A 21959-nucleotide genomic window follows, 5' to 3' on the forward strand; every position below is an offset into this window, starting at 1 on the left:
ACTCTACTCAGACAAAAAATGAAAATCATGTTACCAAACAAACAACTGCTTCATTATCTTCATACTAATAAAGTGTTTTAAATGTGTATAATCCTGAAAATAGATTAAATAAAATCCTTACATTACAAAAAAACTACTCTTCTCTTTTATTTTGATTACTGACAAAATAGAAATGCAGAACTGTGAACATTTGTGTCTGATATACCCAAGAATCACTCTCTGGAGGCAAGAAACCAAAAAAAAAAAAAAAACCTGAATCTGTTGCCATTAAGTTCATTCCAACTCCTAGTCTTAGTGACTTTATAGAACAGAGTAGAACTGCCCTACAGGATTTCCTAAGCTGTTATCTTTACAAAAGCAGACTGCCCATCTTTCTCCTGCAGAGCAGTTGGTGGGTTCAAACCACTGAACTTTTGGTTAGCAGCCAAGTGCTTAACGACTGCACCACCAGGGCTCCTCTGGAAGAAAGAAAAGTAACTATAATTCAAACTATCTGAAATCTGCTTGAAAAGATATCCTTACCAAGCTCCACAAGAGACAATGAAAAGAGTATGATAAAAAGTTAAACATGCATAGAAAGGCTGAAGAAATAGTTTTAAACAGTAATTGAGTTCAACCTAATACTCAGTTTGAACAGAGAAATATATACAGAGCATCACATACTACTGATGGTGGTGGCATGCAGACACCAAAATTGTCAAAATTTGCAACCTGCATAATACCTTTGGTTGAATTGCTCCAACGGTTACCTTCAGAATAATGGGATAAAGTCAGCAGATTGACACATGAACCCCCAGCGCCAGATCCAAAAACAGTGATTCTTAAGGGGTCACCACCAAAGAATCCAATGTTCTCACTAGTCCATCTTAAAGCCTGTATGAGATCAAGGAGTCCATAGTTTCCTTTTGCAGCCTGATCTCCTGTACTTAAGAAACCTGAAACACAGAGGGGGGGAGAACCTTTTGAGTTGGCACACATCAAATAGACATCAAGTTTATATACAACTGAAGTCTGTATTAATCAAGGTGAGTAGAGTTTAAGTTCTTATGTAAAACCTATTTTCTACCAGAATAAAATAATTGTCTTTAGGAAGAATAATAGTGACTAAAACCTTAAAAACTCATCCCCAAATGCTTCTTAAATTATTCAGGTATCAGGTAAAAGGGGACAAATAGAGGAATGAAAACATTCTGAACGAACTCAAGGGAGGCATTGCAGAAGCCAAGTTCCTTAATGGAGACATTTGGATATGATCACAGGACATATGAGAACATGTGCATTTTGCATAAAATAATAGTGTCAGTCCTCAAGTTGCTCCTGGTTTAACATGGCTGGAATTTAAGGTATGTGTAGCAGGGTCTCAGACCTTGAGAGTGTAGAGAGTAAGACTACTTTTCTAAGACTTGTGAAAAGAGGTTTTATAAACTCCATAAAATTATATGCAAAACTTTTCATGTATGTGCATATGCACATTACTATTACTACTAATAAAACAGTTGCTGTGGAGTTGATTCCTACTGATTATGGTCAATGGCTGATTGCCCATGCATAGAAAGTAGATCATCAGGCCTTTCTTTCAAGGGACCATTGTGCGGACTCAAAGCTCCAACTTTTTAGTTAGCAGCTTAGTGTGATGACTGTTTTTGCAGTCTGTGATTAAGAGAGAGTCACTGTGATAGATATAATTTGGTACTACATTACAGAATATCATAAATGATAAACTGATGATATTTGCTCAATTACCAGACTGTGTAGAATAATCGCAAGTTTTGTAAAGTTCAGGCTCATGTTGTTTCTGGAGTACTCAAAGCTTTGCTTTATAATGAATCTGATACTGATGAGAAGCATGTGTTGAAATATAAAATGTGGGTACAGGAGAGGTTATAAGGATCTCCATTGACAGAGTGGCAAAGATAATGGAAAACAGAAGACAAATAGAAATAAATATTGTGGTGGTAGAAGTTATGTGTGACTTTCTTAGGTATGGAAACATTAGTAGAGGAAAGAGCTGAAGAAATAATTTTAGTAAAACTTCATTTTGCTGACTTAATAGCTTTTACAATGTCTTAATTATAACTTGTAAAATAAACATCTCTCTATTTTGTATTGGTATAAATGGAAAAATAGAAAGTATTTAACAAAATATCTTACAGACTCTTCATATATTTTGTAGAAAATATTTTGAGATATATTACATGTAAATTAATTATATTCAGGAATTAATATTTAACTTCAGCAAATTTACAGAACTAAATTTTTAAAAATTCAGATTTATTCCCTTACTATAGGCCCATTATAGAAAATCAACATAATGGATCAAGGATTTTGAAAAAAATTATTTTATTCAATTTGAAATATACTTCATTTTTAAATAAAATAATCCAGAAAGTCAATTATATTTGTAAAAACCAGACTGTGATAACAGTAGCTATCATTTGAGTAAATAAATCTATAACTAAACTGAATAAATAGAAAGTCTTTAGGATTATTCTAGAACCAACAGATGAAGCTATATATTCTTCTGAATAATTTTCTAAGATAAGAAGAAATTAAAGTAGATTAGTGCTTCTTTTCCTACAAGACTGAAAATTCTGAGAAACAAAAATACAATCTCTAGCACATTTGTGTTCATTTGTATGTGTGTGTGTGTGTAAACTTGGACATACTAAACAATTATTGATATTGAGGTTAAATTTAAAAATACAGGCTCAGAATAAACATGTTTTTTTGGATACATCCTTCATCTTTTATTACATCTGCATACAATTTTTAAGGAAATATTTTTGTTGTTACTTATACAGAGATATTTTCATATATACAATATTCATGTAAATGAGAGTGCAATAAAATACAAAACAAAAACAGCAGAGAATTCTTTTGACTTTGTTATTAACTGAGATTTGGTATCAAAAACCAAAACCAAACTCACTGCCATTGAATTGATTCTGACTCATAGCAACCCACATTGCATTTCCGAGGCAGTAAATCTTTATAAAAGTAGATTTTCCCATTAAAAGGAAAAATATATTTATATTTCTGAAGGATCTTATTACAAATGCTTTGATCTATAAAGGCAAACTGAAGGCATCACAATATAGTCTTCTTAAAATACTGTTTTGACACAGATTTGAGGCCCTGGCTCATAACAGATCTGTTGCCCTTCTTGAGTAGTTGATTAGGTCCACTCTCCAACCATCCCCCTTACTGGAAACTGTGTATAATAAACCTAGTTACCTGTCCAAGCCCTCCCTGACTCCTCTTTACCACACTGCACCTGACTTACTATTCCACGAATTTTTAAAGTAGGCATGAATCCTGAAAACATTATGGAAAGGTTAGTGTACATTAGAGAGAAAGGAATGTGAAAGATAAAGAACATAAGAATGTGACTGTGAGTATGCATGTGTGTGTGTGTGTGAGAGAGAGAGAGAGAGAGAGAGGAAGGAAGAAAGAATGAGAGAATGAGAACATTTTGTATGTAGTTTATTACCTTTAATTCTATATCACAAATATATTCAGATAGAAATTTTACTTATGGATATAGCTTATGCCACTCAGTCAAAACCCAGAATTTTTTAAATGTAATTCCTTTTGAATAATATTAAATTTTCTATACAAAATTGACTTACTAACTGACGGAATAATCATCACTCAATGTGTAGTATGTAGAGAATCATAGTAATAAAACAATTAACTTTGCATTAACTACATAGTATCATCTCTATAATTCCAGTGTTAGCAACCCCGTTTTAACGACTATGGTAGATTTGGTCAAATAGTTTTGTGTTTATATAGCAATACTGCAAAAATATATCAATTCTCTAAAGAACAGCCTTTCCTGTATATGTAGCTTAAAGAAATCTTACATTTTCACACTTTGTCTCTAGTATTTTGGTCATGTTGTCAGAAGGGATCAATCCCTGGAGAAAGATAACATGTTTGGCAAAGTAGAGGCTCAGAAAAAAAGGAGAAGACCCTCAATATGATGGATTGACACAGTGGCTGTGATGATTTCTCAAGCATGGCAACAATTATGAGGTGGGCACAGGACCTGGCAGTGTTCCGTTCTGTTGTGCAAAGGGTTGGTATTAGTTGGAACTGACTTGATAGCACCTAATAACATCACATTTTCAAGAACAAGCTTTAAACAAAATCAATTCAATTCCAAAATTGCACTTTTTACACCATGGCAAGGCACAGATCATCAGGAAAAAGTCTTTGTGTTTTAAGCTTGGATTGTCCAAGATATTTTGTCAAGATCCACTTTTTCCCTTTCCATCACTCTTGATTTCTATTGTGTGTTTATATATATACCAACTGATCATCAGAATGAACTCAGAGAGTAACTTTGAGTTTTGTGTTAGAGAAAAATAATAGACAGCCAAAACTAAAAACCAGACTCACTGCCATCGAGTCGGATCTGACTCCCAGCGACCACTCTTTGGGTCTCTGAGGCGGTATCACTATGGAAGTAGATTGCCCAAACTTCCTTCTGAGGAGTGGTAGCTACAGGCCACACAGCAAATCACACTGCATCTCTTAAGACCTGGTAAAGCGATGCTGCATTCTTGCATGACTCCTTTGATTCCTGGTACTGCATTCAAACAACATTCTGTAGCTCAGCTAATGGCACAAAATGGGGAAAGTTAAATAAATCGGTGCCTCAGAAGAACCCCAGTTTACTAATTATCCAGGTGATGTACATTGACAACATTCTTTATAGCTTGGTATCCAATTAAGTATCCCTTAAAGTTCTTTTTTAATGACTAAGCTACTACATATTTGGGAGCTCTGGTGGTGTAGTACTACATCTTTAACAGCAGAATCATTTCCTACCATTCTAGTTGGAACTTTATATTGAGCTGCATCAAGTATAGTCCATCACAGAGGAACTCAATTTTGCAGAGAAAAGTGCTGGTTATCTTCCTGAATACTTTGGGGAAGAAGGTTTTCTCCTTATTGTCATTAAATCAGTCTTAACAGCTGGTCTAACATTATCAGGCCCTTCCCAACCTGGATTGTAAGCTCCCAAACTGTTTGACAAGAGAGAAAGTTGAGAGAGTCTGCTTCCTTAATGATTTACAACCATGGAAACTCAATGGGACAATTCTACTGTGTTCCTACAGGGTCACTATGAGTTGGAATAAACTTGACGGCAATGTGATATACTGTTTGATTAATTAATGTACTAACACTTTTATTATTTTTTGTATAGTATCACAATAAAGAGAATAAAAGCAAACTATTTCCTTTTTTGTAGATGGAAGCAGCAGAATTTTCCAGACAAATAGTCAACTATTTAGCTTACTTGATTCATGAATATAAAACCTTAAAAACATTACAGCTTTTAAACTTAAGGAAAACTTTGAAAATTCATAATTACAATTCAGCTAAGAATTATTTCACTAATCCATGTATCAATTATCATTCTCTTTAAATTGCTTGGATAGAATTTATTTAATATCGTTTTCCTCATGTTAAAACCATCTCCAACTTTTGTGCCTACATGAAACTCAGTTCTACTGGCCTGATTAAATTTATTGAGCAGGCTGAGCCTCAAATTTGATGTTTACCTGCTCTAACAACTAGGATTAGTGTCATGTGTTAGAGAAAACCAACAATCGAACATGGTCCCCAGGCCTTTGGAATGGAAAAATCAAATCAGGTCTTAAACAAATTGTGCAAAGGGAACAGAAATGAAAACAGATAATTACTGCATCCAAGATATCTGCTTGGGCTATTGAAGTACACTTCACTCAGACAGCTCTCATAGGCAGAGTCTAAGGCAGATGGGAGGAGATAAGATAAATTACCCGGAAACAGACCAACAACTTATTGGTTGGCCAATTCTATACTTAATTCTCTTGCAAAACAACTTTACATGCAGTTTCTTTGAATTGGCAAACAAATAGAAACAAGGATCTTGTTGTTGTTGTTGTGTGCCCTCGAGTCAGCCCTGAGTCATAGCGACCCCTTGGGTTGCTGAGGCAGTATCACTACAGAAGTAGATTGTCCAACCTTCCTTCTGAGGAGTGGCTGGTGGGTTTGAACCACCAGCCTTCTGGTTAGCAGTCAAGTGCCTTAGGCACTATACTACCAGAGCTCCTAAGGAGCTTCTTAGTAGGGAAAATAGAAAAAAAAGGATTCAAGGAGGAATCTGAAACCAGAAAATAATCAGACTATTTACATTTGAGATGATACCTACAATGTTAGAAATTTAAAATGTCAGTGATCCTACACTGTAAGTGTGATTTCTTTGTAGGGGGCATAGATTCAAATGTCTATGCTTGTGTCTAATTTCTGGAAACATTAAATTTAATATAATATATTTTTAGAGTTCATATTACATAAGCAAGCTATAAAGAAGTAGGAATGTTATTTGCAGTGCTTATCAATGCTGTTGCCTGGATACAGATGACTATGGTTTGTTCTTTGAGTCAAATTCACAAGTACTGCAAAATAGAGACCATACTGAGCATTACAGAACCAATCTTGCAGACATGAGACTTCAAATGATAGTGAGGTATCCTTCTAACAACTTGGGAATAAGGATCAGAAAATAGCTCATTAAGGATTTTGCATCTTAAACATAAAAGCATTTAAAACCATGGATTAAAACCTCAAAGCTTCCCAGCTAGACATCCAACTGGAAATCCCGTGTGTTAACTCCCAATCTTTTCAATTGCCAAGTCCAGTTGGTTCCGCACACTATCTGTGTTTTCTGCTTCCCCCTCATATCACTTAGTTAATTATGTATTCTTTCTTTGTGGACCAGTGAAATCCTTTTCATCAGTCATTCAACCTCCAAGTGCAGTGAAAACACCTGTCTTCTAATTTGTCACTAGGTTCACTTTTGAAAAATAATCTTCTCTAATATGGTACAAGGACTCTTGGTGGCTCAAGGATTAAGCAGTCAGCAGCGAACCAAAATGATAGCAGTTCGAACTGGTTCATTCCAATTGGACATATATTGCATTTTCACTCCATCAAAAGCCCAAACCAAACCCAGATATACTGAATCAGAAGCTGCATTTTAACAAGATCATTTTAACAAGATCCCCAGGCGATTCCTATGGTTCAAACCCCCTTACCTGCTTTGGGGGAGAATCTTCTCCTGAAGATTAGACAATCTTCAGAAGCCTAGAAAATCCTATGGGACAATTCTACTCCATCACGTGGGGTCACTATAAGTCAAAATCGACTCAAGGGCACCCAAAAAAAAACTGGGATAAATTGCTATATCAAAATAATATCTGCATGTTATTAAGACATGACTGGGTAGTTTCCCTTTACTTCTGTTTGAGTCAAGATCGTTTAAAATATAATGATTTTAAATCCCCGAAAATTTGTAGAAGAAAGGAACTCACAGAATACCATTTAATTACCTACGAGCACTAGCTAGCTTCCTTGATGTTGTGTTTTCTTGAGATCTACTATAAATTCTGTATAGAAAGTTACACAGGAGAAAGTGAAAAACAATTTCTTTTTCGTATGTAGGCTATGGAAAAATATTCGCTTTGAAATGAGTCAGATATATTAATATTAAATTAATTTTGGTCTCTCCAAGCTTGTACATTTTGGTGCATTTATTTTTTAAATTCATTTTTTTTGTGAGATTATTTGCTCTCTAATTGGTCATCTTTGGGAAGATCCACTGAGTTACAAGCTTAGGTTTCTGACTCCTGACACCTGGACGTGGAGGCACACAACGGGAAGGAAGGTGACTACTCCCAGATGCCTGGAAAGAAAACACTTGTAGGTGTTTCTTTACCTTTCAGTCCCCCAGTGCTCCACATTCTCTGTGTCTTCAAGGTAAATAAGTGAGATTGATCCTTTTATTATACTAAATTTTGGCATTTTGTGCCTCTCTCTGCTAACAAATTTAAAATATTGATTTTAACTACATTTCTTCTGAATGTTGATAGTGATGGGGAGAAGACAGGACATGGTTTTCTAGCCCTGAATATGTCCACTATATTCATTTTAAGAATAGCTCCTGAAAACTTGGGAAAGGTAACCTCTAGACTCAGCTCCCACGGTCATCCCCACTACTCCAACAGCCAAACTTGTTAGTGTTCATACTTCTTGGTTTGTGTGCCAAGAGAAGTTTAACCAGCTCTCCCTGATTTAGGTTATTGTATAATTCCTAGTTATTTCAATCTGGGCAACAAAGTGCATATCAGAACTGACAAAATCTTATGTAGTGAATAAACAAAAAATTAAAATGGGAAAAGCTACCCTTTAAAAGGATTACTGAGAAAAAGATATCATGTTGTTCATATATAGTTTTCCTACTTATGCAGGAATATAATATGCCTAGTGATTTAAATGCACAGTTTATTTAAAACATGACTTTGAAGGAGCTGTAATTGCTATTGTACATGGAAAATCTTTAGAGACACCAAGAATTATAAATTTTTGTAAATTTCTAACTTTTTAATGTCTATTCTATCTTTCTTATGTACTCTCAGTGTAAGCTGTGTGAGTGTACTTATTTTGTAAGGTTGTATTTCTGATCTGTTTACTCTTTTTTTCTTTTCCAGTCTGGGAGATTCACCGTACATAACCCAAATGGCCATTCTATATGCATTTGTTGAATGAAAGAAAGCAGTAATATTTTATTTACCATTCTCTGTTACCATTTGGAAACCAAGAATGAGTCTTTTTAAATGAAAGGGGTCTATGTGTCTTTCTTTGATGACAGCAGTAAATTGGGAACCGGAGATATAGTCAATTTTATGGGGAAAGTGCTCTAAGACATAACATGGATGGCAGTAGTTTCAAAGGGAGAATAATAGGAAACTCTTGGGTGGGGAACTCCCTGAGAGAAGAAGAGGACACACAAATGAGCAAGCATAGCCTGCAATATTGGTCCAAGGACTCAAAGTTTGAGAAGCATTTGAGATTTCACCAATGTTTGTTGTTTACGGTCTAGTTGATTTTGACTCATAGTGATCCTATGTGACAGAGAAGAACTTCCCCATAGGGGAAGACTGTAATCTTTACAGAAGTAGATGACCTATTTTTTTCCCATGGAGCCACTGAGTAGGTTCAAAGTGCAAACCTTTGGTTAGGAGCTGAGTGCCACCAGAGTTCCTTCATTCAATATTCAGTGTTGTAAAAACGCACCAGACTCAGTAGGACAACTTGTGTGTGTAAACAAGTTACTGTGTGTTCAAGTCACTCCTTTGAGATCAGTTTCCTAAAAGGCAATGTTAATAATAGTGCCTACCCTAAAAAAGTTATTATTATTAGAAAGGAGAATGTTTCGACACACAGTAGGGCTTACTATATGTTTGGGGAAAAATGCTTTGGCTTTAATGAACTAAACTTTATATTTTATTCATTACCATCTATTTCACTGAAAAATACTGTTCCAATTTTATTGAAAAAACATAAATTACAAAAGAGTTAAAAAGAAAAATATTTAAAAATTGCAAGACTAAGTTGAAAGTATACATACAGACAACAGAGTTAAGCTTACAATAGAGTTTTAAAACTGTTGTATAGATAGCAGTTGGCAAGACACTTGAAAATACATATGTTGCCCACTAGTTGAAATCAGGTAGAAAGAGTATTTGTTATGACATAAAACAAATTTATTATTCAGTATAAATTAGTTATGTTGAGACTGTGTAAATACCCAGCTTCTCATAATACTTTCACTCACTAATTTCAGCAACTATTAATAAGTCTTCCATGAAACAAATATTAATTTTATAATTTTTTTTCCTATTTTTAATTTTAATACAAAAGCTTCATCTGTAAAGAAAAACTTCTTTTTTTTTTCAGTTTTCATTCATTCATTCATTATGGACTCATGGGTTCTTATTTTATCCTACCGGTTATAATTTGTTACAATCATTATTATTTTTTTTTGTTGTTGAAATTATTCTATATTTGGTCAATGAGAATCTCTCCAAGCTGGTTCCTAAGCCTTTTTGGCACATCCCCATTAACTCTGAGTGCTTTTTGCAAGAAACCTCTAACTAGTAGTTGGAGTTTTTGACTTCCTTTTATTTGGTTAAAATTTTTGAGATCTTATCTTATTCAAAAACAAGAATAAAAGTATATGACAAAAAATATGCTTTTTTAGTAATTGCAAAGGAAAACAAAAAACAGAAAGGGAAGTTTATTTCTAAATTTTGGAGAATAAGGATAACTCATTGAAAAAGTTGCAAAAAAAATGGGATTTTTTGTTCCATTAATCTGGAACAACAACACTAAAGAACCTCTGAAAACCACCTAAGTGCTTATCAGGGGATGAATGGATAACCAAATTATGATACATCAAAGAATGGAATACTATAAAACATTGAAGAACAATGAAGTTTCTGCAAAATACCTCAAAATGTGGATGAATTTAGAGGACATGGTGCTGAGTGAAATAAGTCAGTCACAGAATTACAAATACCATATGAGTCCACTATTATAAAATGTCAAGGGAAGGTTTACATATGGAAGGAAACCTTCTTTGTTGGTTACCAAGGATGGGAAGGGAGAGTAGGTAAAATTGCTAGCTAAATAAGAGACACATATTGATTTGGGAGATAGCAAGGGCAACATACCAAAAGTGAGTGACCAGAACAATCTCACTCAGGAAAAGGAAGACAGAGAGAGGTCCACAAGAGGTTTAGACACAAAGGTAAGTACTATTACATGAACAATACTGGATTATCTGTAATAACAAACATAAATCTATGGCTGGATACATAGGTAGATAGGCAAGATAATCAGTTATGGGTAGGCAAACCGGAATTTACCCATGAACATATATAGGTTTGGCAGATGATATTTCTATATATGAATTTGTCTGTGTTACCAAAAGATAGATATACACAATAGAGTGAATAGGGAGCAGAGTTACAATAACTCCTTAGCCACAACAAAATACCTCAATGGACTGAGTTGTTGGGCCTGCACACTCAGGATCATGGTCATTGGAGATATCAAACTCAATTGGTATAACATAGCACATAAAAACATTGTTTTACATCTTACTTTTGTGAATAGTGACTGGGGTCTTAACAGTTTGTGAATGGCCATCTATGACAGAATTATTGGTCTCTCCTCATCTGGAATGGGGAGGAGTGGGGAAAATCAGAGATGCATGGAAACAATTAGTCCAGAGGATTAGTGGACCATAGGAACCTCAGCCTACATGACCCTGAGATCAGAAGAACTAAATGTTGACCAGCTACCACTGTCAACTACTCAGAAATGGATCAAAATTGGAGATCCTGGGTACAGTGGGAGAAAAATATGGAATAAAACTAAAAATCATGAAAAAGACCAGGCTTGCTGGTCTGATAGAGATATACAGAATCCCAAAGATTACTGCCACTAGTCACCCTTCAGGCCTGTAATTTAACTCACTCCCATAGCTTAACCTTTGGCCAAGCAATAAGTAGGTCTATGAGGGGGAAAATTAGACCAAAGGGGCATACTCCTTAGAACAATCAACCATGGGAGATCAGAAGGGCAGCATTTGCTCAGGGAGTAAGCTCAAAAGGCAAGAATACACAGGAAAGAAGGACACAGGGAAAAGGTCAGCACAGGGAGGAAGTGGGAAGAGAGCTGTTACATACTGGGGACTGCAATGTTATGAAATAAAATGTGTATGAACTGTTGAATGGAAAATGAATTTACTCTGTAAACTTGCACGAAAACCATAGCAAAGACAAACCAAAACACTAAATAAACTCACAAAAGGCACACATAAAGTACTGAAACACCCTACACACACATACACATTAACACACCAAACAACAAGATAAATTAATGGCAAATGTATTAATTTGCCTTGGTTAAAAATATTCATAATTTACAATTTTGTGGATCATGGAAATAGCAAGGTAATATAAGTTACTTAGATGACGCCCTTATGAGGAAATTTTAAGGATGAAGACAAGGAGAAAGACAGGGAAACAGTTCCCTCCTGAACATTTCACATGCACTTTGAAATTGGAAAAGATAGGGAAGATAAAGATAAGATGGTTTTAGCATGAAATCTCTGGGCTTGCCTCCCTCATAACTTTTAACACATTGTGTCACCAATGGTGAATTGGCCTATCTCCCTGAATAAACAGGACATCTTTGGGTCTCAAATATCTTGCATAATCCCTAGTGATTAATAACCATTGAATAAATATTGTATGAATGAACGAATAAACAAATACAGATGAGTGAACTACCTAGTAGGACTTTTATCACTGTGTTTCTGCCTGACGGAACAAGTAGCTAAATGAACCTGACCTCTGCCTTGGTTGTCAAAATACCCTGGGAATGGGAGAATATAAATATGTACTGACTATCATTTATCATATTTTAACAGAATTTTTTTTGTTCAAGAAAGATGTACATACTGTAATAATCTCTAATATTATCTTTAAATCTCATAGTCATAAAATTACTTTAGTCACTGTAGTGATAGGGAAGCTGGCTCCAATTCCATCCTTTCACCATTCATACACATAGTCTTCTCTACAGTGTATCTTGTTTAAATAGTAAAGTCCTATCAGTCTCCAACTCTGAGCTCAAATATTTTCCACTGGGCAGATTTCAAACACAGTCTACCTTTCTCTAAACTCTCAGATTATTCTGTAAATTTTCAGTAAGTACATCCCAATATTGAATTTTGTTTAATCTTATCCTCAGATCAAGCACAGTGCATATCAAACCCATTGCCGTTGAGTCAATTCCAACTCATAGTGACCCTATAGGACAGAGTAGAACTGCCCATATTTCCAAGGCTGTAGTCTTTGTGGAAGCAGACTGTTTCATCTTTCTCCTATGAAGCAAGAGGTGGATTTGAACCAGCCAAGTGCTTAACTACTGCAGAACCAGGGCTCTTACACATACAGTTGGTGTGCAGTAAATACTTGTGGAATTAAAGGTGACTATTTCTAAGCACCTTTAATTCCAGAAAAAAAAACAGAGATATGAAAAACAAGAGAGAATTAGTTAATTATTTATTTTTATACACAGCCTGTGATAGTTGGAACTGTGTGTCAACTTGGCTGGATCACAATTCTGTGTGGTTTAAGCAATTGTGATGTGGTTATTCCCACGATGGGATCAGATTAATATGTTTTGAGCAGCCAATCCATTGAAAGGGAGTTTCCCGAGGGTCGTGGCCTGCATCTAGTGTATTTATGGACATCCTGGGAAAAGAGATACTCTTCTGTGGATCAGGATTCTGTTGTGCTACCTACAACTGTCCATAAGCAAACAATCCACCTTTCAGCCTGGAGATCTTGGATTTGATGTATGTTGGAGACAACAGCCAATATACTGCCTGCTAACCTTGAGCGCCTCAGCCCCTGCAGTTGTGAGAGTCAGGAAAAGCCTCCAGCTTGATATTTGATCCAAGAACTTTGGATTTGCCAGCTTCTATAAGTTTGTGAGCCATTTTCCTAAAATGAATTTCTCTTTCTCTCTATATGTAAGCTTTACTGGTTTTGTTTCTCTAGAGAACCCAGTCTAATACACAGCCTTAACTCACACACAGTTGGAATATCCTATCCTTATAAATATCAGAAAATCAGGCATCATTCCTAACACTATGCAGACAAAATCACTAGGGAAAACATGAATATCATAAACTGAGTGATGGCAATACACTAATCTTCATGTAATTCATATGGCCGTAATATTTAGATTCAAAGGTGAAAAACAAGAGAGATCTAAATATTCTGCAACAAATGTTCTAGAAAAACAATAGAAAGAGAAAAAAATGTCAAAAGTGGTATAAACTATAATATTTAAAAAATTACATTAATCTACTTCCAAATAATCAGATCTCTGATTAGCTTTGTTCTTCAAGTTTCTCATTCCCCTAAATTTGAAATTAAAATGATTTCTTTTAAAAAACCAACTTTTCCTAGGAACTTCCAATTAATAGTTCTTGAAAGACATGCTTTTGAACCGTGTATTAAAGCCATATGGTAGGCATTTTGGTGCAGCTGCTAAGCATACATAAGGCAGTAGAACAGGAATCTGTAATATCCTGAGGCAACCACTAACACCAGAGACCAATGTAGCACCACCAGTAGCTAGCCTCAGGTAATCTTATTTGTTAATGGCAAAGGGATATTTGATAGGTTTTAATTAGCTGTTAACAATTAATCCACCTAATATTGAAAATTGGAATAATTTTTTTTTACTTTTGGGTTTTACTCAAGCCTGAGTAATTAGCCTCTGTAATCCAGTAAAAGTGTTGGCTGAAGCCCCAAATCTATCGCTGTATTACGGAAGGCTCACCAAGTCGGAAATTATTCATGAAGCTTGGCCTTCTGTTAGAGAAATTTTTCAGAAGTTTTCCTAGCCCTGTAATTCCTACAGTAGCTAATACGGATCTTCAACTCAGAGGGTCACGGAATGCTGTTCAATAGTGAAGAAGTATTGAAACAAGTAGAAGGTCAATTTAGAAGAAGCAGTGATCTGAATCTTCCCCAGGGTGCCCTTACATTAAGCTTGGATTTGTAATTGAAAATAAATCTTTTATGTCTGGGTGACAAGTCTGAGGTCCTGTCCTGGGTGCAGTTTTCACTAAGCATTATATTTTCCAGCTTTAAGTCACTGTCCTTGTCAGCTGATTTGACCTGCAATGACACAGCTGGATGTTGGCTGCCAAGTGATTAGCTATTCAAGAAAAAGTGAAACTAATCTTTGTATTAATATACATGAGGTGAAATGAGAAGGAATCTGAGAACGGAAGGCACAGAGACTGATGTTACAAGCTGTGCAGAGAGGCTTACTCCCACAGATCCCATAGCAGAATCAAACCCCAGAGAGGAAGGGTGACATTTGTCAGAGGTGGTGCAAGAGACAGGTGCCTTGGGTTGAAGTGATGGCTTGATTATCTAGCACTTCTGTACAAAGAGTTAGCCCTTTTCATAATTCAAGAAAAAAAAAATGTCGTTAGTAAAAAGCATTCATGTGCAAATTTTGATCTTTCTTATTGTTGTTTTACCTTGAGGATTAAAGGGGAATTATATTAAAAGAAGTTGCAAAAAAGGCAGGGAGGCCACATATTCTGACCTCCTCTAACCCCACAAGAGGAAGACAGAATCACCATCCATAGCCCAAGGCCTATTACTGCAAGGCCAGACATGCTGCCTCCCTCCAGCCCTTCCTCCCAAAGCTCCCACCACCTCTCTCCTGGGTTCCATAATTCACTGCAGTGGCCACACAAAATTCATAGATTACGGGGTTTATTAGGGAAGCACCAGGCTACAATTCAAGTTCAGGAAAAATGCTCAGTCTTTCTCCCAGCCCATAGTCTCTCTCCCAACAGTCTCTCACAGTCTCTCTCCCAACAGTGAATGTCCCTCGGTGTCTCACTCAGCAATGCGTGTCTCTTGCATTTCTTTCCCAGCAGTGTGTGTCTCTTTCAGGAACGTGTATCTCTTTCAGCAGCACGTCTTCCTCAGCCAGCAGAGAGAGACTTCCTCTGCCTCCAGGAGGCCTCTTTTTGAGACTGGCCTGGTGGCCAAACTAACCAATCATAACATCAGAATTCTAAGCACCTGAGAGAATGCAGGAACCTCCCAGAACGTTGCTTTGTGTTGCGCCCAACAGAAATACCCAAGGTAGATAACTTTTGCAATCAGGAGCTCCTCAGTGGCTCACAGCAAATTCCACCACAGAGTTTACAAATACTTATGGCTAGAAAAACCACACTAAGTAGTTTACTACACCGCAAAGGTATAATGATTTTTGTTTTAATTTCCTAATTTCACATGTATTGCACTGGACAATTCTGCTGCAAAAGATGTCTTTGAAGTGTTAAAAAGCAAAGATGTCACTTTAAGGACTAAGTTGAACCTGACCCAAGCTATGGTATTTTTAATCACCTCATATGCATGTGAAAGTTGGACAATGACTAAGGAAGACCAAAGAAAAATTGATGCATTTTAATTATGGTATTGGAAAAGAATATGTAACGTACTGTGGACTGCCAGAAGAATGAACAAATCTGTCTTGAAAGAGGTACAGCCAGAATGCTACTTAGAAACTAGGGGTGAGGCTTCATTTCACGTACTTTGGACATGTTATCAGGAAGAACCAATTCTTAGAGCAGGATATCATGTTTGGTAGAGAGTCAACGAAAAAGAGGAAGACTCTCCATGACACAGACTGACACTGTGGTTGCAACAATGGGCTCAAACATGGTAGAGGTGGTGCAGGATACAGCTGCCTTGGGTTGAAGTGACAACTTGATTGTGAGGATGGTGCAAGGTGAGGCAGTATTTTGTTCTGCTGTACATAAGGTTGCTATGAGTCGAAAACAACTCGACTGTAACTAACAACAATTTTACAAAATCTACATCTATTTGTAATTATTGAGGAACTTGTTGCTGTTAATTGCAACAACATATGCTCTATGACTTTATTGATTCTGATTCATGGAGACACCAAGTTTGCAGAGTAGAATTGCTTTATAGGGTTAGAGTTAACTCAATGGCAATTTTTTTTTTTTAATCTTTTGGAAGCAGATCACCAGGACTGTCTTCTGAGGCATTTCTTGGTGAGGTTGAACCACTAATGTATTGGCTAGTAGTCCCACTTAACTGTTTGCACCATCCAGGGACTTTGTTATCAGAAAGGAACCTTTATATATCCCATCTTCTCACTGTTAGAAATCTTTCTTGTTCTATGTTGTTGTTGTTAATTGCCGTCGAGTCGCCCCGACTCATAGCGAGACCCTCCTTGGGTTTCCGAGGCAGTATCACTATGGAAGTAGGATTGCCCAACCTTCCTTCCGAGGAGTGGCTGGTGGGTTTGCACCGCCAGCCTTCTGGTTAGCAGTCAAGTGCCTTAGCCACTATGCTACCAGAGCTCCCTTCTTATTCTATAGAATCATGAAACGATGAAGATCAATTAATATCATAAATATTGTTGCTGTTAAGTGCCATCAAATTGGCTCCAACTCATAGTGACCCTGTATACAACAGAATGAAACCCTGCCCAGTCCTGTGAAATATTAAATAATATTTTAATGAAAAATATTTCATTTAATCAACATTTATTGGGCGCCTATCCCTGCCAGGCATTCTGCCAGTTACTCATTGTATAAAGTCTAATAAAACATGGTCCCTGTTCTCAAGTATGTTATGTTTTAGTCAAGTGTTTCCAAAATGTATTCCTTGACCTTCATGCCATCTTACCACGGAAAAATGTGTGAAAACAAAGATTATTTGGACCCTACATACTGAGTCAAAATTTCTTGGGAGAAACTCAGAATTTTTGGACACGGAATGTGCGCTTTTTAACAAGTGCCCGAGTGATTTTGATGTACACTAAATTTTGAGAATATAGTAATGCAACAGTTAAGCACTTGGCTGTTATTGAGAAGCTGGCATTTTGAACAGGGCTTTGAACTGGTTTATTCCAGTTAGACCATCTGCTGATAATTTGCAATTCTATGTCAGACATACAGAATCAGAATCTACGTTTCAACAAGATCCCCAGGCAATTTTTATATATCCCCAGGTGATTTTATGTGTACATAATGTATACAAATGTAGATTCTGACTCAGTATACCTAGGGTGGAAATTTGCAAATTCTCAGCAGAGGCTCAAACCAGAATGAACTGGTTCAAAGCCCTGTTTAGAACCCACCCAGCCACTCAGTGGGAGAAAGACCTAGCAATATGCTTCTGTAAAGTTTATAGCCAAAAGAACTCTAAAGAGCAATGCTCTTCTGTCACTTGGGTTTTCTATGAGTTGGAATTGACACCTCCCAACAACAACAACAATAAATTTGGAGACCCTTGATGTCTTGAGGATGAAACAATAGTAGTAGAAGTAAGTTTAGTCACAAGTGTGCATGTAACTTTATAGATGAGAAAAATGGGGTATCAGAGAGAGAACATGAACTGGCTGATGTCACACAACTAGTTAAAACCCATTGCCATTGAGTTGATTCTGACTCATAGTGACCTTGTAGGACATGGTAGAACTGCTCCATTGGGTTTCCAAGGCAGTACATCTTTACTGAACCAGACTGCCTCATCTTTCTCCAGCAGAGCAGCTGATAGGTTTGAACCCTCAATTGTTTGGTTAGCAGCTGAATGCTTTAACCATTATGGAGCTGGTAGGGCATCTCTTTCCTGTCTTCTAGTTTAGCGCTCTTGTCTACAGTACATAAAAAATCAGAAACTGTTTTCTTTACTTAAATAATTCATTATATTTTATACATGTTCTTTCATTTTTGCTTTGTTCCTCTTGTTGTTGGTTGCTAATGAGTCAAAACCCACTCATCGTGACCTCGGGTGTTCTAGAGTAGAACTGCTCCATAGAAGGTGCTTGCCCGTATTCTTAAGAGAACATATCTTCAGGCATTTTCTTCAATGGTACACTGGGTGAGTACAAGTTGTCAACTTACGGCACCTGAGCACAAATCATTTGTGCTACCCAGGGACCTTTTTTTGCTTTACTAACCAATTATTTCTATGGAAGAGTGTTTTGTGTTATAGGACCATGACAGCAGAAGTTTGCTATTTTAAACTATCATCAGAGATACTTTGGAAGCAATGCTAGTGATCTGCTTCTAAAGTTCAGTACTACTCTGCATACTTGGGGTCACATGAGTTGGAATCAACTTAGTTACAACAGACAACACCAACAACTCTGTTGCTCTTCCTCCTACACTACTTTTCATCTACATCTCTAGACAAATAGGGATATTTTTCTGTGCAAAAATCAGTTCTCCTATAACAATGAATGAATGTATGAGGCCTTTTCTATATGACTTTATTGATTTTTCTTGTAGTTAAAAATGCTGATTTAAATTACAAATTATCTTTGTAATCCCGAAGAAAAGAAAAAACAGAGGAAAAAAAAAAAGTACATTTTAAAATATGGGCCAATATAATCCTGAATTTTATTTTCAAGGTTCTATCTACCTTGGATAAAAAGTTCTCTTAGAAACTAATTTTATTATTCTCTTTATTAGGAAATCTTTTAAGGGCCAAAATATCTACATAGCTCTAGCCAGTTTCCTTTTGTTCTCTGCTCAGAGAAGATGGAAAACACCTGGCAGTTTCCTCTGGCAGGATATTTAAGGCAAATACTTTCTTTATTCTTCAGGCAGAATAATCCAATTCTTCTTTTTTTTTTTTTTTTTTTTTTGGTCTACATTATATGAAACTATTCTCTTCTAACTCATATAAATGGGTAAATGCATAATATAGATGCATATTTGTTGATTGGAGCCAAGTTACAGTAGTTTAATTTCCAATTATTTGAATATAATTAATTATAACAAAGGCAAAAGTTATAAATTCTACAGAAAATAATTGCTTTTAGGTTTTTTACCTGTTAATCATGCCAAAAGACATATCATTCAGCATGCTAAAACTCCCTTTGAGCTAATTTAAGAAGAAAGGGTTTCCTGCTTATTAGAATGAACAGTTTTGGCATGTGCCATAGATTAGTCAGCAGACAGGGAACACTCTTAGTTGAGCAGATTGTCATGGCACAAAGGAATATACCTGGCAGTGTTGTCTTTATCTAATTTCCACAAAGGTATTCAATGAATTCAGAGTCTTTTCTGTCATTCATTTTCATCTTTTTTTTTTTTTTTTCTTTTTTTAAGCTGAAGGCTTCTCCTGACTCCTGCAGCTATAGTGGCTGACAAACTCAAGACTGGCAGGTAGTATAATAGGCTGCTGGCTGCTGAGGTTGACAAATCCAAGATTAGCAGACAAAAATGGCAGACTGTTGGCTCACAGGCTGTGAAGGCAACACCGCAGACCATTGGTTCAACTCCAGGAACTGGAGATAAAGATGGCCCAAATGTAGGATCCAAAATGAACAAAAAGCCAGAGACCTTTCCTAAAGTTTTTCCCTTTCAATTAATTAGTTGCTCACAACAGATTCTACTATGGAAGTGATTACAACACATCCAATCTCTTCATGGAAAATAACTATATCATCACTGCTAAGTCACTCAAAATCACAGCCTAGCCAAATCAACACATAAATTTTACTACCACAATATTCAATGCATCAAATCTATTCTTGAGATAGTCTCTAAATTCATGTGCAAGCTACTCAAGGTTGTACTTTGGCTCTCATGTACTTGTTTTAATTTTCTTCAGCTTCAACTTGAAGTTGATTATGTTCTGCAATTGGATCCTTCATATGTTGTGACTGATGATATTGATCTTCTGCCTCATTTCTCTCCACAGATGTAGTCCATTTGATTCCTGTGTATTCCATCTGGCAAGGTCTACATATATAATTACCATTTATGTTGTTAAAAATATTTTTTCCAGAGAGTAAGTTGTTAGTCTTGCTAAATTCTATTATGTGTTCTTCAGTGTCATTTCTGTCACCAAGGCATATTTTCCAATGTGCTCTTGAATGTAGTTAAAGTAAAAGGATGGAATGACTAAAAGAGCTGAACAGAAGACTTCAAAATGCAGCCCAAGAAAAAAGAGAAGACAAAATAAAATATTGCAATGAAATTTACAAAGACCTGGAGTTAGAACACCAAAGAGGAAGAACATACTTGGCATTGCTCAAACTGAAAGAACTAAAGAAAAAACTCCAGCCTTGAGTTGCAATATTGAATGCTTCTACGGTCAAAATATTGAATAATGCAGGAAACATGAAAAGAAGGTGCAAAGAATACAAAGAGTCCATGGACCAAAAAAGAATTAGCCAACATTCAAACATTTCAGGAGGTAACATATGATCAAGAAACCATGGTGCTGAAGGAAGAATTCCGAGCTACACAGAAGGCACTGTGAAAAGCAAAGCTCCAGGAATTAATGAAATACCAATTGAGATGTTTCAACAAACTGATGTAATGCTGGAAGCACTAACTCATCTTTGCCAAGAAATTTGGAAGACAGCTACTTGGAAAACCAAGGGGAAGAGATCCAAATTCATGCTCATTCAAATGAAGGTGATCCAACAGATTGTGGAAATTATAGAACAATATCATTAATATTACATGCAAGTAAAATTCTGCCTAAGATAACTAAAAAACGCTTGCAGCAGTGCTTTCACAGGGAACTGCAAGAAATTCAAGACAGATTCATAAGAGGCCATGGAATAAGAGATATCATTGCTGATGTCAGATTGATCTTGGCTAAAAGCAGAGAATACTAGAAGGAGGTTTTCCTGCATATTATTGACTATGTAAAGACATTTGACTATGAAGATCATGACAAATTATGGAAAATATTGCAAAGAGTGGGAATTCAAGAACATTTGTGCTCATGTGGAACCTGTACACAGACCAAGAGGCTGTCTTTCAAACAGAACAAGGGGATACTGCTATAAAATCAGGGAAGGTGTATGTTAAGGTTGTATTCATCACAATATTTATTCAATCTGGATGCTAAGCAAATAATCTGAGAATCTGGACTATATGAAGAAACATGCAGCATCAGGATTGGAAGAAGGCTTATTGACAACCTTTGTGATATGCAAATGACACAACCTTGCTTGTTGAGAGTGAAGAAGTTTTAAAGTGCTTACTGATGAAGAATAAAGACTATAGCCCTCAGTTTGTATTATACCTCAACCTAATGAAATGAAAAGTCCTTTCAACTGGACCAATAAGCAAAATCATGACAAATGGAGAAAAAAATGAAGTTGTCAAGGATTTAATTTCACTTGGTACAACCATGGAAACAGCAGTCAAGAAATCAACTGACACATTACACTGAACAAATCTGTTGTAAATGATTTTATGTTAAAAAGCAAAGATGTAATTTTGAGGAGTAAAGTGAGCCTGAGCTAAGCCATTGTATTTTCAGTCCCCTTATAGGCATGTGCAGGTTGGACACTAAATAGGGAGACAAAAGAAGAATTGGTGTATTTGAATTATGGCCTTGGTGAAGAATACTAACTGCACTGTGGACTGCCAGGAGAACAAACGAATCTGTCTTGGAAGAAGTACAGTTAAAATGCTCCTTAGAAGTGAGGATGGTGGCACT

At 36.2% G+C, this 21959-nt stretch overlaps 1 protein-coding gene across 1 annotated transcript in view; it reads right to left on the reverse strand.

Moving 5' to 3' along the window:
• Positions 1–21959, reverse strand: part of NLGN1 (neuroligin 1) — a 1064733-nt gene that overhangs the window by 5902 nt on the left and 1036872 nt on the right. Inside the window, exon 5 of the mRNA XM_007948095.1 lies at positions 723–935. Coding sequence (XP_007946286.1) covers positions 723–935 — 213 coding nt within the window. The remainder of the gene's footprint in view (positions 1–722; positions 936–21959) is intronic.

Source organism: Orycteropus afer, unplaced genomic scaffold, assembly GCF_000298275.1.
Source record: "Orycteropus afer afer isolate SDZICR_OR568_19922 unplaced genomic scaffold, OryAfe1.0 scaffold00202, whole genome shotgun sequence".
NCBI classification, from domain to species: Eukaryota; Metazoa; Chordata; class Mammalia; order Tubulidentata; family Orycteropodidae; genus Orycteropus; species Orycteropus afer.